At 33.0% G+C, this 17,962-nt stretch overlaps 1 protein-coding gene across 1 annotated transcript in view; it reads right to left on the bottom strand.

The window, feature by feature from the left end:
* Window positions 1-1,270: 1,270 nt before the first annotated feature.
* The window catches only part of LOC148271648 (mitochondrial coenzyme A transporter SLC25A16-like), a 45,326-nt gene continuing 28,634 nt past the window's right edge, over window positions 1,271-17,962 (bottom strand). Inside the window, exons 3-6 of the mRNA XM_088241116.1 lie at window positions 10,395-10,577; window positions 9,869-10,025; window positions 8,052-8,193; window positions 1,271-3,269 (exon numbers count right to left, since the gene is read on the bottom strand). Coding sequence (XP_088097242.1) covers window positions 3,095-3,269; window positions 8,052-8,193; window positions 9,869-10,025; window positions 10,395-10,577 — 657 coding nt within the window. The 3' untranslated portion in view covers window positions 1,271-3,094. The remainder of the gene's footprint in view (window positions 3,270-8,051; window positions 8,194-9,868; window positions 10,026-10,394; window positions 10,578-17,962) is intronic.

The following is a 17,962-nucleotide window of genomic DNA, read 5'->3' as shown; positions in this document are numbered from 1 at the left end:
TTCATATATGGATGAAAAGAATTTAGAATAAACTTCATCTATGTTAACCAGGATTTTTACCATATTCACGAAAATTCAATAATTGCAGATATTTTCACAAACATGGATGTATTTATATATTGCCAGCAAACTTACACGGATGATCTATAAGAAATATAGAAACAAACAGAACTGATCTAGCAAATGGCAGGCCGCAGGCCGTGTAAATGTCAGATTTTAATGTTTATATTCTTTTCTCAAAAAAGTTTCATGAGTAAGATTTGTGTTCAAATTCAGAGTAATGATTCGCCTAAAGAGAAGCCTTTTCGCTGTATTGCATAGAACGAAAGCGTTCCAAATTTTTAGTTTGGATTTCGATCTAACGTGCAACGGGCGCTTTTGGTTTGCGCTTGCAATTCTCGACCCGAGTACTTACAGCCTGCTGAATTGCTGTAAACTGTAGCTAATTTCGTGGTTAATAATCATATTATTTCTCTAAGGGATTAGTTAACCCTCTAGAAAGTTTATTGAAATATTTCAACAAATGGGTATTTATTATTTTCTTGTTTGACAGAAATTTTGTTATCTATCAGTGATTCCATACTATCTCATTTCAGACTCAGGTAGACGTAATTAACCTATGAATATATTAAAATATCCCCGCGCTTCATTCACACGCGGCAGGCCTGCTGCTTAGTCAAAATTATAACAACACACGGCACAATTATTGTTGAAGGAAACATCATTGACATCCTGAAGTACATTCCTAAATATAAAAAAACACTTATATCGTCACTACAATGAAGATTATTGTCCATACAAATCCTTACGAATATAAATACAAATTTTATTTTGTTTTAATAAATTCATCAATAAAAAAAAATATTTTCTTTCTTAAATATAAATCTTTTGGTGTTGAGGAAGTATAATATGGTCACGTGGTATCCGTAAGATATCAAATTGGCCCTAAAGTGCTGGACTGGAAATAGTCACTGTACGACTAGTACTGGCCTCGTAACTAGCCCGAAGAATAGAAGAGCTTGCTCCTCGAAAGCGCATGCTGTCTTTTGCGAAAATTAGAAACCGTTCATCTGTGAGATCTGACGTGACCATCGGAGGTTAATGAAAAATTTGGGACTTCTTTTTTTTTGGGGTTTCCTAGAACAATAAAAGGAAATGTGGCTGCATTTTGCTATTGGCTGGTTCAAGTGGTAAAACCTTCTTTAGATATTTCATTAAAACAATAACTCAGAAAACTCAGGATTCGGTATGTTAAATGAAACAAAAGCAGTCCATAAAAAAAATATATTATTTATCATTGTTTCCTTGAGCGGTATTTTGCTGTCTTATACATTTTAAAAACAATAAAAAAAAAATTATAACACATTAACACGTTTTTCATCAAGTATTTGTTTTCCAAAATAATGGAATGGAAAGATTAAAATAACACAATTAAAAAGGAAGATATTGACACATATATTTTGTAAGCCTTATTATTTCCGACAAATAAATTTCATGCCTAAATATTTTTTCACTAAATTTTTTATTTTTACCTAAATCAAATCAAATATCTCCACTATATACTAAATACCTAAAGAACGATCGACAGATTGTTAAAATTGGGAATTAAATGAATTATTTTATTGAATTTAATCACTGGGGTTGAAACCAAACACTGAACCAAAAGGTGTAAATAATACATGTTTGAATATTGAATAAGCTTGTATAATGTTAAAGAGACTCATTGAATTTAATGTTCTCCAAATATTAAATACATTCATAAATACTAGATAATCAATAAATAGATCTTTACTAACATAATTAATAACTAAATTATCAAATTAATGTCTTCAATATATTTTTTTAAATCCATGTCTAGGCGGATGAAGAATACAGTTCTATGTGTAAAATATATTCAGGATTTTTTCACGCATCGTTTTCGACTCGATGGTTACTTTCAAGTAAAAATCCTGGAAAAGAAAATCAAATGGAGAAAAATCCCCCTAGTAGTGTAGTGGTTGCACACTCGAGGTACCAGGTTTGATTTCTGGCAGAGTCAAGGTGAAATATTATATACTGGAATATGTCACTGTTCCTGGACTGGCACCTGAAATGTAAGACCAATCACCTTACCTTTATGTTCCCTATGCACCACCTGGTGCAGAAAGGGAAATAATGAATGAAATTTGGAATGCAATAGTTAAAATAAAAACTAACATTTTCAATAAATTTGTTAAGAGAGCAATTTACCTCCTAATATTTTCCATATTCTTTTCTTTATAAAAATACAAAATTTAAATGATAAATTCTATAATTTATATACAACATTCTTCCTAAGTTAAATTATCGGGTAACTTGGGATTATAATATTTAAAAAAAACTTAAACTTCGGAGTAATAAGTCAGATAACCTTTTTCATCCCCATGGTGAATCCATTCGAAATCATATTTGTATTGAAATAATTCTTATTATAGAATACTGACCTAAATAACAAAAGAAAAAATTAACACGGAAATTACTAATACAAATTATGTTTACTACAAGGTTTAATATAAGATAAAAATTTAATCAGGTCACCAAAGCTCTTCGGTTTTACTGTTTATATTATTTAAACTTAAATAAGTTATTATTACAACACATCGGCAACTAATCAAAAACATATGAACTACCTATGTATTGTATTGAAAAACAGATAAATAATACTAATAACTTCGCAAGAAGAAAATTAACAGTCACAACAGAACAAACAAGCAAATTTTCATAAGCTTCAATTTATATTTGCGGAGCAGTGCACATTATGTTATTTCTACCCTTCAAATATAAATAAATGCATAAAAACAATTATTTATCGATTCTATAATGTCATTTGTTTAATTCCAACAAAAATAATATACCCACACTAGATAATAAACAGTATAACTAAAACATAAGATCTTATCAACTGCAAATGACATATGAATATAATGGTCCGTATATTAATGTTGCTTTTACACAAAACAACGTCTGTCTGAACTGGGATAATATGCAATCCACATTTCTAAGTAGTTAATTAAATAAATAACTTTGAAATATAACTAGTCTATTTCGATACGCCTCTTTTGGAAGGGTCTTCATTTCATATTTTCATGCCAGTGTCCAATTCCAGTGTCTGTTTCATCAGTTCATAGGTGGAGAAGGAGACGGCTACCATAGGAATTGCGCGTAGGTAGTTGATGCTCATTCCCCTGTAGAGACCTTGCACGACACCATTTTCCTTGTAGATTAAACTCAGAGTCTGAACCATTCCCATGCTGAAATATTGCATCATAGTAATTAGTACATTCGTATAAATCAAATTGCCGCTCCCAGTAAATTCTACATAAAAAATGACCAAATTGCTAAATAATATACAATTAAGCTTCTCAATAATCTTCAATAGTTATAAATACAATAATTTTCTTATTTTGTATAAGATGGTATGTAATTCTTTAGAAATGGATATATAAAGGCAACGAGAGAATTAAATTTCAAATCAAAATAAACTAGAGATAAAAGGAAAATTGAGAGATAATTATTTCAATCATTCGCCTATGTTCACCCAGTGGTGCATATATTAAATTAAGCATTGCGGTTAAAAAAAACTTATTTGGACTCAAATCCAGAATCTTTAATACAGTAGGTAAACACGTCAACCATAAACATAGCATGAGGCAGTTCAGTGGTTTAAAAAAAAAAGTATTTGTTAATAGACTATCAAACTAAGCCAAAAATATTTTTGTGTCGTATTATCAGCATTAAATTTTTTTTAAATCTTGTAACTTTAAAATCACTCTGCGTGTGACGTCACAAGTTCTCTTCGGTGAGTTCTGCTGACTGGTGAATTGGCTTCCTGTAAACCGGAAATCTATAACAGCGCTCTATCGGTTGATTTGGAAGAACTAGTGACGTCGTTCAAAGCATTTCGCCATACAATGAGGAACTTCAGCCCTACGGGAAATCGGATACAAAAATGTTTTCTTGCGCGCGTTAAAAATTAGAGCATTAAATTGTAGTGCAAAGTTTCTCGAAAATGTACAAAAAAAATTATAAAAATTATTTTAACGAAAACTCGCTACTTTGAACGACGTCTTTAATTCATATGAATCAACCAATGATAAGAGAGCTGTGAAAGATATCCAGTTTACTTACCATAAACGGACCAATCGGCAGAACTGACAGATAAAAATTGGGAAAGAATCTCTGACATCACACGCAGAGTAATTTCAGAAACAAAAAACTTAAAAAAATTATAGCGCTGATAAAACGATAATAAAAACTTTTAAAACATTTTTCTGGCTTAGTTTATTAAAAAATAAAAAAATTTTAAAAACTATGGAACTCCCTCATTTAACGTTCAAATTTTTACCGCGCTTAAGCAAACATTTTTTAAATCCAATTTTTCACAGAACTGAACTTCCTCGTTATTTTTTATGCACAAATTTATTTATTTTTTAACAAAACTGGTAATATAAAAATAAAATAAATATATAATAAATAAATATACTTAGTTTATGGGAAGATGTACCTAAAAATGCTGAATGATAAGAAAGCAAATGATCTGGATTTAATTTATTTAGAATATAATACCTTATATTATTATATAAGTACAGTAGAACTTGGTTATTACGAAGAAGATGAGACTGACTGAATTTGCTTGTTATAAGTATTACTCGTTTTACCAGAGTGTATAATCATAATAGAGTTATACAATCATCGTTCATACAGATAATTAAAAAAATAAAACTATCAATGAAAACTATAAAAAACACACCACTTTCTAAATTTGAAATACAAATAAATAAACATTTTATTTTCTACAATATTGACACTGTAAATAAGATTTTTTACACACTTCTACATTTTTCGCGCCACATTCTATTTCATAAATAATTGCCACTTTTTCACGAATTGAGAGTCTTGTAGCAGGCATGTTTATAATTTAAGGGTTAGATTTTAACTGATCTAACATCACCCACTTGTAATGTTTATTATTCATTGACCATAGAACATTACAGAAAACTGAAGAGAGTTGTAAAAACCCCTGAAATACAGGTGTCATTCATAAATTACAAAAGAAGTCGTAAATTGTAATGTGGTGACGAGCCGGTACTTACTGAGCTTGGATTTTTTACATGCAATTTTAACCATGTGTGCAATATTTTTTTAATTTTGTTGGCGAAAACACCAATTAGGTACTTGCTGACAATATTTTTGTTCGGTATAAAAATGAATAAATGTATGGAGAAAATAATAAACTAAAATGTCAACTAATGTTTGCTCATTACATCCGAGATCTGGCTATTTCCATGATCGTTAAAACCAAGTTCGACTGTATATCACTGAGTAGGTGAGGGGAAATAATGTGTGCCAGGAGAAAAACACAATATTAAACATTTATTGGCATAGTGAGATAGCTTGTGAATTTAAAGTATGTTTAGTGAATTTAAAGGTGGAAACAGGAAGTGTTATTGTATTTTAGAACAGAAAAAGACAGCAGTAGTTGAAACATTGGTAAGGATTAGTAAATAATGTAGTATATACAATACCAACCTTCTGTAAAGGAGAATACAAAGTAGAAAACCAGAAGTAGACATGAAAAAAAAGAAATTCATTGAAATAAACACCTTCCCGACACCAGGATTAGTAGAAATATATAAAAAGGTTTTATTAGTAACATGTTTAGTAAATAAATACAAGTGTTTTCCATTTGAAAAGGTGCGTAAGAATATTATAATAAATAATATTATCGGTACTAAGTAGTTATAAGATCTATTTACACTGTGAAATACATTATTAACTTAGGAAATACATGTTTATATGCAATGATAGAAAAAATGTGTGCAACAAACCAATTAACGATTGTGTATTTTTTTATTATGTGCGATTGTATATTTTTTTATATGAGCACGCATCACACTACACCCTAAGGTTTTTATTTTAAAAAGAACAGAATGATAATTCACATTACACTTTTCAAAAAGTACAAAACTAACAATAATTAATAAGCCAAAAATGAAGCAGCTATACAACTTAATATTTACAAAATTACATGTTTTAAATCTGAAGCTCAAATATTTTGTTTTCTATGACGTTTTGACAAGGGTCAATTTTGAAATATTCCAATTATTTTGATTTATCCAAAGATTTCAATTTTTAGGGCCATTTTCTTTTACATTTATTTATTAATAAATTTGTATAAACCACTTTAACTTTTGAGTTATACGTCGCCTAGTTTTGCGGTTACTTCCTCATCATCGGGACTAGAGTTCAAGTCCTGATAATGTAAACATAAAGTGGTTTCTACAAATTTATAAATAAATAAGTGTAAAATGTCATACCACAAAATAAAAAATGTTTTTATAATAACCTCCGATCTCACCTCAGCGACCTCCTACCCAGGGGACCTTTACCTATCTCGAATCATTTGTCAAAATATGACTGTATTTTATATACATACATATTTTATTTTTCTTTATACATTTGACTATTTTGTCAATTTTTTGTTTGAAACTTTGCCCGGTTTACGAAGGTGCATACCCTGTTCTAAGTCAGGCAAGTAAAACTTAGTAAAACAATTGATACATTTTGGACACCTGGAAAATGACTTATATTGTTTTTTTGTTGTTGTGAAGTTGCGTTTATGACATTGGCTCTTTGGATACAAGTCACAAAGATAAAAACTAGAAAGAATATATTATTTTATGCGAAGCAAATCATCCATTTAAGAAACATTGCAATATGATCGTGCTCTCACAGGGAAGTGAATCTAAAATGTGCATTATTCAAGCGTTTTCGCCCTTTCCACCACACTAGCTAAACTTGTACTATAACAGTTGGTCAAATTTTCGACACTTGTAGTAAAAAAAAAACAACCATAATCCAAACAACCATGATTGACCATTTCCATCAAGGTCAAACAATTTGAAATCTTCTTGAATAGTTTAATAAAGAAAGTAAAACTACTATATGTAGGAACATCAGCAAATGCTGCTTGCCTTTAATCAAATAAAAAATATTAAACACACTAAAGCAATCAAAACTATGTATTCACACGTTTGCGGTTATGCCGGCTTTAGCCGTCAAAATCGTGTCTTTAATTTAGGAAATGACGTCAGTCCAAAAGACATTGGTAGTGAACTGACGGCTATAGCCTACTAAATTTAAATATCAAGGGTGCCATAAGTAAAAAAAAAGTGTGATTTAAGTACAACATTTAATAGAATTTAGAATGTAGCATACTGTGCCAAACTGCCATAACTACAAATTTAATTATAACCGCATACGGAGTACGGCATGCATAGTGGCACTCTAAAACAATATTTATCAATAGTCGTTTATAATTGTCAAGAATGCCATAATACATTTATTAAGTGTCAAAATTAACAATTTAAGAAGAAAAAAAAAATTGAGATGAATAAGTCAATTAGATACCAAAATAATATCAAAATTCCCAAATTCCGCACAAGTCGTGGTTAAAATAGTTTTGTTTTCAAAGGAGTAAAAAATTATAATAATCTCCCCAATCAATGAAAAATTTATATTAGAGAAAAACTTATTTGACTAAACCAGTATGTTAGTCAAATAAGTTTTACTTGAAACTATCACTACGGTCCAATCGGAAGGGAAATATTTTAAAAAAATAAGAAAGTTATGAGATGCGTCCCATATGAGTGGATCCTTTGAGTACAAAATGTCTGCGACCTTGTTAAAAACATTAATTCCTGTAAACACAAATTTCATCAGAGTTTTCATAATCTATGAATTGTGAGATCAGAAAAAAAAAAAACTTTTCATTTACTTACTGAAAAAAGTATTGGTATTTTAACATGATAGGGACAAAAAAAAAATATTATGCAAAAATACTATCCATGTAGTGGTTATATACAATATTACTAATTCACAAATAATGGTCAGCATGGTTCAAATTGAATTAATTGATTTAAATTACACATCTTTGGGTGAATTACATTGGTCCGTATTTTAAAGAAAATTAATACAATAAATGAACAGTTGGTATGTTATACAAACACGTATAGAATGATGAAGTGACTCACCCGAATTTCTCAGTCTGCGGACTCATGAGTGCCAGCTGCATGCGCCGCCGAGTCACATCCAGAGGGTAGGAAACTGACTGAGCTACAGCACCGGCCAGACCGCCGCACAGTAACTTGCCGGGTATCGCGAGGACCAGACCGCCTGGAATCAATCATACTTATGTTATACAATTCCTCTCAAGTACTCTCGAACCACGAGCCCTTTGAGCGATATCACGTGATTGGGTCATTTCTCACAATGGCAAAAATCCATACGGCATGATAAAATAACATAGGGTGGATTGATATTTCATCATCATCACACAGCCATTTCTGTCCACTGTTGAACATAAGCCTCCCTCATATGCCTCTATCTTCCATTTTCCGCATTCAATCACCAACAATTCTCTTAATATGATCCGACCGTCGTGTGGGGGGTCTCTGCAAGGTCTCCATTTGACTACCCTTAAAGTCCATTTTGGTCTTTCAGTCTGGTAACATATCGCATAAATTACCATTTAAGCGACACCGTTTCAACTACACCTGTTACTCCCGACCGTTTATGTATCTCGGTGTTTCTTATCCGGTCAGAGAGTTATATATGTACCATGGCTCTTTCATGTTTTCTCTGTATTATAAGGAGATTCTTTATAGACGATTTGGCGAGTATAAGTGTTTCTGCTCCATATGTCAGTACACATCGGTCATACATTCTGAGTTATAGACTTTGAGGAATGTTGCTGTCGAAGAACTTCTTCAGATTGCCACATGCTGCCAACCCAAGTCTGAAACTCCTCTGAAGCTCGGCAGTCTGGTTATCTCTGGAGAGTAAAATGTCGTGGCTGAGATATTTATTGACCTAACAAACGCTATCTTCATCGGTACATACCGAGACGGTATACTTATTTCTATACTATCTATTTACCGACTTGTCATCTCTGATGTCATACGATCAAATTCAATCAATAAGTGACGCCAAAACTGTATTCCATACTTAATCAAAATTTGAAATAGTCCTCATTCATATTTTAAATAGGCTTCTGCGATAAAAAGCAGCCACATCAAAACAAATAAAAATTTTGACAAATCTCAATTAAAACATAAAATGTTAGCTTGAACATGACTTTTCTATGACATTTGACCGTTCCTAAGACAGTATAGTTAACTTTCCAAGCATCTCTATTTACCTAAGTATAATAAAGCCGGCTCTATCGAGATCTCGATACGTGCTCTCGAAAGAAAGAAAGAAGTGACAATACTATATGTTAATAGGGCAGTATCTAGCCACATTATCTCTGCACCTAGCAGTTTGTTTTTAAAACTGACAGTTATTTCAGAATTTAATTGATCTTAAATATTCACTTATTTTTATTTCATATTTTAAGTAGGCTTTAGGCAAAATTGCTTAGTGGAATAAAATTTTTGTTAGTTTTAATGAGTAGATAGATTGTATCATGGAGTATTTGAGCCCTTGGTACATATCGACGTACCTATCTCAAAACTTGAAGATAAAGGGTAGGTAGTGTACCGTTGTGATAGCTTGGGAGAATTTATCTTTGACTATGACGTCACAATGAAGATATATCACTTTAGTGCGTAGATATATGTACCTTGGCATATGCGTCTCCTTGGTACATATCAAAACATGAAGGTATATGGTCGGTAGTGTATCTTCGTAATTGCCTGGGAGAATTTATGTTCAACTATACCATCATCGTGAAGGTATGACGGCCTTAACTTTCCAATGTAATCGCGGCCCAGGACATACTACACCTTTTCTAAGAATACCTTCGCACCTAAAACAATCAGATTATTAATAGAATCAAATGTTTCCTTACCCGTGTTTCGATCAAGTTTGGTGCAGGCATATTGCGGGATGTACTTCATGCATATGTACTTGAGGTGCTCGAAGCAGTAGAATGAAAGTCCAGCGTATGGGACCATTCCCATCAGTGTCGGGACAAAACCACGGTACAGAGCCCGGATACCTCCTTCCTAGAAACAATACAGAACAGATCAGAAAAATAGTGGACAGAAAAAAAACAAGAATATAATTATGCCACAGCAGCGGACTGTAGAATCTGATCGATCTTCAAAATGGAAACAAATTTTGTGGTGTGAAAATAATCATGTATTTCCAATAATTGCCTCCTGCATGGGAATCGGCTGCTATCGAGCTGCAAGTCCAAGGTCAGGCTCATGCTAATTCTTCGGAGTTTCTACAACGGGGTGCGTGATGCCGGTGTAGCGCGTGTCCCCGAGCATCTGGAAGGCGAAGCGGGCGCGGAAAGTGTCCAACAAGTAGGTGAGAGCCACGGCTGTCCCTGCCGCCCCCGCCTCACATAATTAGTAAGGGCGCCTTACCGTCCTGAAGATGGTGACGGCGGCGTGCGTGATGCCGGTGTAGCGCGTGTCCCCGAGCACCTGGAAGGCGAGGCGGGCGCGGATGGTGTCCAGCGGGTAGGTGAGCGCCACGGCCGTCACTCCAGCCCCCGCTCCCGCCACAAACTTGTCCGCGTGGCGTGGGAGGCCCAGGCGAGACAGGTACTGCAATGGAAAATGATATTTTTTAATAATAAAGAAATATCACATACTACGAATACCGATAAAAATATATTAAACGGATTTAGAAATCCTGTCCTGGTATAAAAAAACAAGGTAACTGTTAGAATGGCCAACACATGTACTAATTTGAATTGTAATTATATATTTATACTTTTTTATTGATTGAATTTTGGGAGATCCTCATTACTTTTTACTAATTTTTTTTTATAGTGATTTATTAAACATGTTTTCTACTATATATATATATATATATATTACGTCTTTTACTATATTTTTTACAACGTTTTTATAAAGTATGTTTTTTACTATACATACATATATATATGTTTCTTAATACATTTTTTTTGTTTTTATTAGGTTTTTTACTATGTATTTTATTGTGTTTTTTATTATATTTTCACTATGTCTACTATCTTTATTTATGTTTTCTATGCATTGATTACTGTTTTTATATTTTTTGTTTTACTGACTGTCTTAGAACGGGATAAATAACCCTAGTTAGACAGTCAAAGCAACTTAGTATGAATGTATAACTTTATTTTTATGATAATAATAAATAAATAAAATATTAAAAATATGGGTACGTTCGTGTGTCACTACTTAAAATTTTTTTTACTCTATAGGGCGCGTCTATGTATTAATATGTCGATGTTATACTAAATCAGACAGCATTTACAATGATTTTATGAATAACAAAATGATCGAAATTAGTATTTTAAATAACAGGTAGGTTCTATATGATGTTTATACTATTTACCACTTACCACCGGTAATTTCATAGCGCAATTTTGCGTTTCCGTTTGTTGTTTGGACGACCTACGACCGACGCGACGCGACATGGACAACGGCAGTGAAATTATAATTACTTTGACAACGAGACTGGGTATTCTTTCAATCTGTGCGTATTTCTAATGTGTAGTTTCCACGTCCATACGCGTTTCAGAATACATCAACGGATGGACGACCGTGACCTGTTCCACGTTTCACATTCGCACTCCCAACACTCCTAACAGAGAGAGAATCCAATCCTATCCATTATATTATTATTTCTCACGCGAGACAATACCGTATTGTGATACTACCCCTTCCACGAGGACTCAAAATTGTATTATAATATAAGTCCATACGCAGTCCTTTGGAGGTAATTAGAAATGTAACCTCACGTTGCGTCGTTTCTACGTTAGTATGACGTAATACTTAGAATAAATACGGTAGCTTTCAAGTGTAATAGTATAATATCTTTTTGTAATGTCTTAAAAATAATAAATTGATGTACATCTTCGTGTTTTGTCAATTGATCTAGTGGACGTCGAATGATCCTTCTCCGTGTGCACATCGGCACATAAAATTGTTCTTGTAAAGATGGGAAGAGTAAAGTGAGATGGATACGATCTCTAAAACTAGACATAAGTGGACAAAAGGAAATACTGTTTATTTGGTTACTTATAATTTTTTTCTAATTTTGAATCGCTTTTTTAATTTCTAAAATTTTCAAGTTGTCTAATTTTAATATTTTATTTTCAACATGAAGAACTTTTCGTATGAACTAGTGACGTCGGTAAAGTAGTACGTTTATTTTTCGTACATTTTCAGCAAACTTTGCCATATATTTTAATGCTCTAATTTTTACCGCGCGCAAGAAAACATTTATTGTATTCAATTTCCCGCAGGGCTAAAGTTCCTCATTGGAAATTTTAAAAATCATTGATCATTTTCTTTGCATTTTTATGGGTGGCTAGTGTTTTATCACAAATGAGCCGCTCAATTTAAATAATTTGTTATTCACGAACATAAAACGGATTACGATACTAAGATGTATGTAAATAAGGCACGACAACAGGTTTTTGTCTAAATATCGATGATCTTTGATTACAACAGGTGTCCTTCGAAATACCCAACAAAGTTAATATGGAAATGCGAGAACACACGGGCCCGTATTACAATAGGAAGATAACCTTTCCGAGCCTGAACGTGAAAAAAATTCGCCAGTTCCTGAGGAATACCCCAGCTAAATGCTAAAAATATGACTATCAAAAAAATCATTATGATTGTCATGGTAGTGTTTATAAAACTGTTTCATTATATTCCTAGTTTCCTGCGAAATTCATACATTTTATTATAAAATACTGTTGCGAGAGGATGACATCGCGCTGCTTTCTCTGTGACACGTTCAACGAACAGCGCAGATCTAAATCGCTACGCGTTAGCGGGACGGCACAACGGGGAGTCGAGAGGGGGAATGCACGAAAATGTAAAGCACAAAATCCGGATATTTGTGGTTATAGCTGGAAAAAAGCCACCAAATAGCGAAAATCAGACATGCAAACTGACTAATACATCAAAGATTATCAAATAATAGAGTTGAAAATTGTAATGATTGCTGTTTGCATAGGAGAAGAGCTAAGATAAATGTGAACTATTATTTAAATAATTCGACAGAAAACCATTTTTATAATTTTGATACATTCATGACATTACGGGGTAAGATTATGCAAAAAAAAAATTCAATATTATGATTAAAAAAATGTTATTGAAAAAATATGCTACCCGGGGACCCTAGATACTCATCATCAGTCCCTTTCCATCCTTTAGATAAATTTTAAGATATTTATTTGCAGAAAAATCCACTTTTTGAAATATAAACCTTGTATATTATTAGCAAGGTAAGTAAAGTCCCTTTCCACACCTAATAGTGCATAGGGCACTACATTGGTACACCAATCGCAGCGTATCTTGATCATTTTTGTTACATGAAGGTATGATGATCAGTCTTACGCTTCAGGTACCATCATGGTAGGCAAACGCGCTCACCATTACACCACAAAGCTGAGACCCTTGGTACTAGACATGGGTAAATAAAGATTATTTTTTGAGCTGCAGGTCAGCTCGCAGCTCAAGTACTTGAGCTGGAGTTTTAAACCGGCTCGCAGATCAGCTCACATTATTTCACGCGGCTGACGCGAGTCGCGAGCTCAGGTGCGAAACGGCCATGGCAGGGAGCCGAACGATACAGGTCGCGCCGTTCGGCTCAAATAAATGTATGGTTCACCGAATCACCTGACCTGATATTTTATTTTCTGTAGGATTCGAACGAAACTCACAATGTACCGCTGTGAGCCGCCTATTAGAATTTTGAGCTGCAGCTCAAAGCGTTTGAATTGTCTTTTTGAACTGGTTCAAATTGAGTTACCCATGCCAACTAGATACCAGTGGCGAGCCGTGATTTATTTTATAGATAATCTACAAAAAAACATTACTTTGTACCGACATATAAGTATTTACATAATATACAAGTAATATAAATAATATAGATGTACATAAATACCTTGTTTTTGAAACTGTCTGAATATTTGTTAATTATGTTTGTTTTTTAGGTTAGTCTTCTTTGTTTATTCTCAAATGTAATTTCAAAAAACTAAATTGTTAAGTGTCCTCGGCTCGGGAAACCCCAGTGAGGTCACATTATTTTTATTATTAATTATAGTTTGTAAGCGAAAAATATGAATAAATAAATAAATAAAATACAAGTAATATAATTATAAATGACTTTTTTTTCTGTGGTTCTGTGAAAATCAACTGAAACAACAATTATTATTAACCACGTGATATACGTAGCTCTATACTACACAATTTAATACAATACTTGCACAAAAGTTTATTAAAAAATACCACAATGGCATTTAGCAGATACTTCCATAGTGATTTAAATGTCAACACTGAGCTCTGTCCGATTTCTTAATGAATAATGCCAAAAACACCCACTTCGAACGCCACATGTCCTATTTAATATGTCGGAAATAATGTTCGAAATACTAGTTTCCAAAAAAAGAATCTTTAAATATTTGTGATCTGCAAGCCTGTTTTAGTGCTAATAAACCTGATTGGGTTGAAGATGTAAAATATAGTGTACCTTTTTGTACGGAGAAATAAGCTGAGGTAATCGACTAGTTTGTTCACTGAGAACGGGCTGGGCGCCGGGCGCACTTCATAGATATTTTGCGGTGGTGATTTATAATAAATAATTATTTTCTTTATTTTCTCAAAAGCATTTTAACTATAAAACATTGTTATCGAAAGTCAAATATGATGGTAAGCTATGCATAATCGCTTATTTGAACGATTCGCCTCTGCTAGATACCCCCTTAGGCCCGGAAGGGTTAACAAAGAAAAATAAAAATTAAATTTTCTGTAAGAATTTGTTTTAAAGCTTTTCAGTACTTTACATTTTCATACAAATATAATATAGTATAACCTATACACACATTATATTTCATTCTTAAGGGTTCGAACAGTCAGTAGTTTTGCAGTGAGTCACATCTTGCTGGAGGGTGTGATTCTATTAAATGCTGCAAATGCCCAGTTGCATTCCAACGTCGGGGGTACCTGATAAGGCACCCCAAGAAGAAGATACACATTTCTGTGAAGAAAATCCGATTTTGCTTTATAGACGATTAAATATCTCGATAAACATTCCCCTATAAGAGGCTTTGAAGATGGTACCAAGACAAAATAAAGGAAAATAACATGCTGCCATGCTAGTTTAGAAATAAATGAATACAACAAAGATATTAGAGTTGGTGAGACGGCCAACTATGAAGCAGGCGTTGTGGGTTCGATTCCCGCCAGTTGCAAGAAAAAACAATCCAAAAACGATTTTTCTGTATGTTGTGGTATTTATTTCATTACCTCCTTCCATATCCCCTATTTTCCACCCGCTGACAAGTGGGTTATTCCTTTTTAAAAAAATAAAGCAAAATATAGAATGTATTTTTATAAAAAAAATGATTCGAAATAACATAATTATACACGGGTAACATAATAATAATCGGTTTTCTGATATGTGCTCAATAAATTTTATAACATAAACCTAAATGAAATACTGAAAGTTTTGAGATTTGCCAAGAAACGGTATTATTAAAATTATACGGTCAATCGAAGCTAAACTGGCAGTGCACAACAGAGTTTTAAACCCAACACTTATGTATGGAAGCGAAACATGGAACTGCCTGAGGAAGGATGAAAGACGAGTGAACGCGGTTAAAATGCGATCTCTTCGACGAATGTGTGGGAAATCAATGTATGACAGGATCTCTTAGTTGCTTTAGTAATGTAGAACGAATGGATGACGAAATAATGGTAAAAAGGTATGTATGGCGAGAATGAACGGACAAGGGACGAAGGCGACCAAGAAAGACATGGTATGATCAGATAAACCAAAATCTTAAGTCTGTTTATGTCAAAAGCAGACAGAACCAAAGGGCATGTATGAATGTGGAAGAAGCTAGGAATGTATGCCAGGATAGACGTGTGTGGCGGTCCATTTTCTCTGCCTACTCCTACGAGGAAATGGCGTGATGGTAGTAGTAGTAGTACGGTATTATGTTTATATTAATTATCACTTAATGGGGTAATTTTTTTTATTTTTTTTATTTATTGGGGATATCAACAGTAATACATGTAATACAAATATAACAAATAACATATACAGAGAATAAAACCAATGACAGATATCCACAGAAATACATTAAATACACGTACAATACATACTAGTGTGTTTGTGTGAGTGTAAGTGAGTGAGAGGGTGGGTGTGTGGGTGTTATATTGGAAAGATGGTGTCAGGTATAGAAAATATAAATATATATAAAATATTAAGAAATAGAGATAAAATTTAATAAAATAAAATAAAACTTTATTATTGAAACTAAGTATAAGACAAAAAAGTATGTTTTAAGACGCGCATTTTAAATGTTATTTTTTTACAATCAAATGGATCAATAAGGGGAAAGTTCAAATTATATTCACTAGCAAAACGTATAAGTGGAGAGTTCTGGGCATAGTTCGTACGAACTGCTGGCACATGAAATAGAGAGCTCGACGTGTGACGGGTGCGGTAGCCGGGGACATTTAATGATAACTCTGACAAAAGAGCCGGACTATCAAGGCGTCCACTGAGTATGTCATGAAGCACCCCCATGTCCAACAGTAGACGGCGATCGATAAATATTTATAAATCAATTTATACAGTTCTGTGCCACCGAAAGGTTTTCTCTCACTAAAAATACACGGTGATTCAGGGCCAGACCGCGAGACTTTCCAGGAAAATTCCTAGTGGTAAACTTTTAAAAAAATCATCCTTTTCCGCGTCCGGCGTGCATCGGTTTGTCGGTCAAATAGGTACGTTTTTATCTCTTTTTTGTAAGGGACGGGTTGGGGTTAGTGAAAGGGATGCCAATCCGAGAAATTAAAGATTTTATCCATTCTCAAAATACAAAAAAAAAAATAGGATTTAAAAAAAAAAAGTTTACCGTGAGCGATGTTCCTCTGAAGTTTCGCGCTCTTTCCCGGAAACACAGTGCAGAAGTAGAAAGTAACAATGTACCCGTGTTACAAATTTTACGACGCGTGACGTTTGAGAATGACGCTAAAAATATTTAAGTATGGCGTAATGTTCAGGCAGAAGACAACAGGTGTGGCATAGGTACCTCTCCGCCGCGGGTGATATTCTCAAGGATTGTTGATTGTTCAATACTCGACACTGATCTTGTATACGACAAAAATGATCAGTAGCATACAAATTAAGGCTGTAGTCTGGTAAAACGGGCGCAAAATTAGGAAATCATCCGATTTTGCTATTTTAAAAGGAATGTTTTTTGAAATCGCACAATAAAAAATAAAAAAAACATAAATTAGATAAAAACAATAATTTTTAAAGGTATTTCTGTTTAAAAATATACTTAAAAGTTATGTAACTTAAATATAATTACTTTTAAACCGGCAGATTACGCCATTTTAAATTTAGACTTAACTTAGGTATCTGGGATCTCAATAAAGACTAAGTATTGAACTAAAATTTGGACTAATAATTTGAATATACTAAATTTAACACGAAAGTAACCGCAGCAAAATCTTAATTTTTTGTTTTTGAAAATAAATACAAGCATTTTAAATCACATACACTTTTGTGACATTTTCCTTTATTTCTATGTAAAATTACGCCTTTGGTAATACCTTAAAAAATATATATTTATTGAAATATTTTAGTTGATTCCTTTTTTATAGAATTGTATTATTATGTTTTTTAAAGAGGATAATTCTGGTTGTAATATTCAATTTATAACAACATCTTATTAACGTTTTTATGACCTTCATACCTGCCCTTACCGCTACCAATAAGATACCTAAGTTCAGTCTAAATTTGAAATGGCGTAATCTGCCGGTTTAAAGGCAATTATATTTTAGTTACATAAAGCTTTTAAGTATATATTTTTAATAGAAATGCGTTTAAAAATTATTGCTTTTATCTAATTTATGTTTTTTTTATTATTGCGCAATTAAAAAGAAACATTCGTTTTAAAATAGCAAAATCG

The sequence above is a fragment of the Micrasema longulum genome, unplaced genomic scaffold (genome assembly GCF_059751315.1).
Source record: "Micrasema longulum isolate JH-2025_06_02 unplaced genomic scaffold, ASM5975131v1 h1tg002752l, whole genome shotgun sequence".
In the NCBI taxonomy this organism is placed as follows: Eukaryota; Metazoa; Arthropoda; class Insecta; order Trichoptera; family Brachycentridae; genus Micrasema; species Micrasema longulum.
The sequence above is the reverse complement of the archived record's forward strand: the minus strand, read 5'-3'. Positions and strand labels throughout refer to the sequence as shown.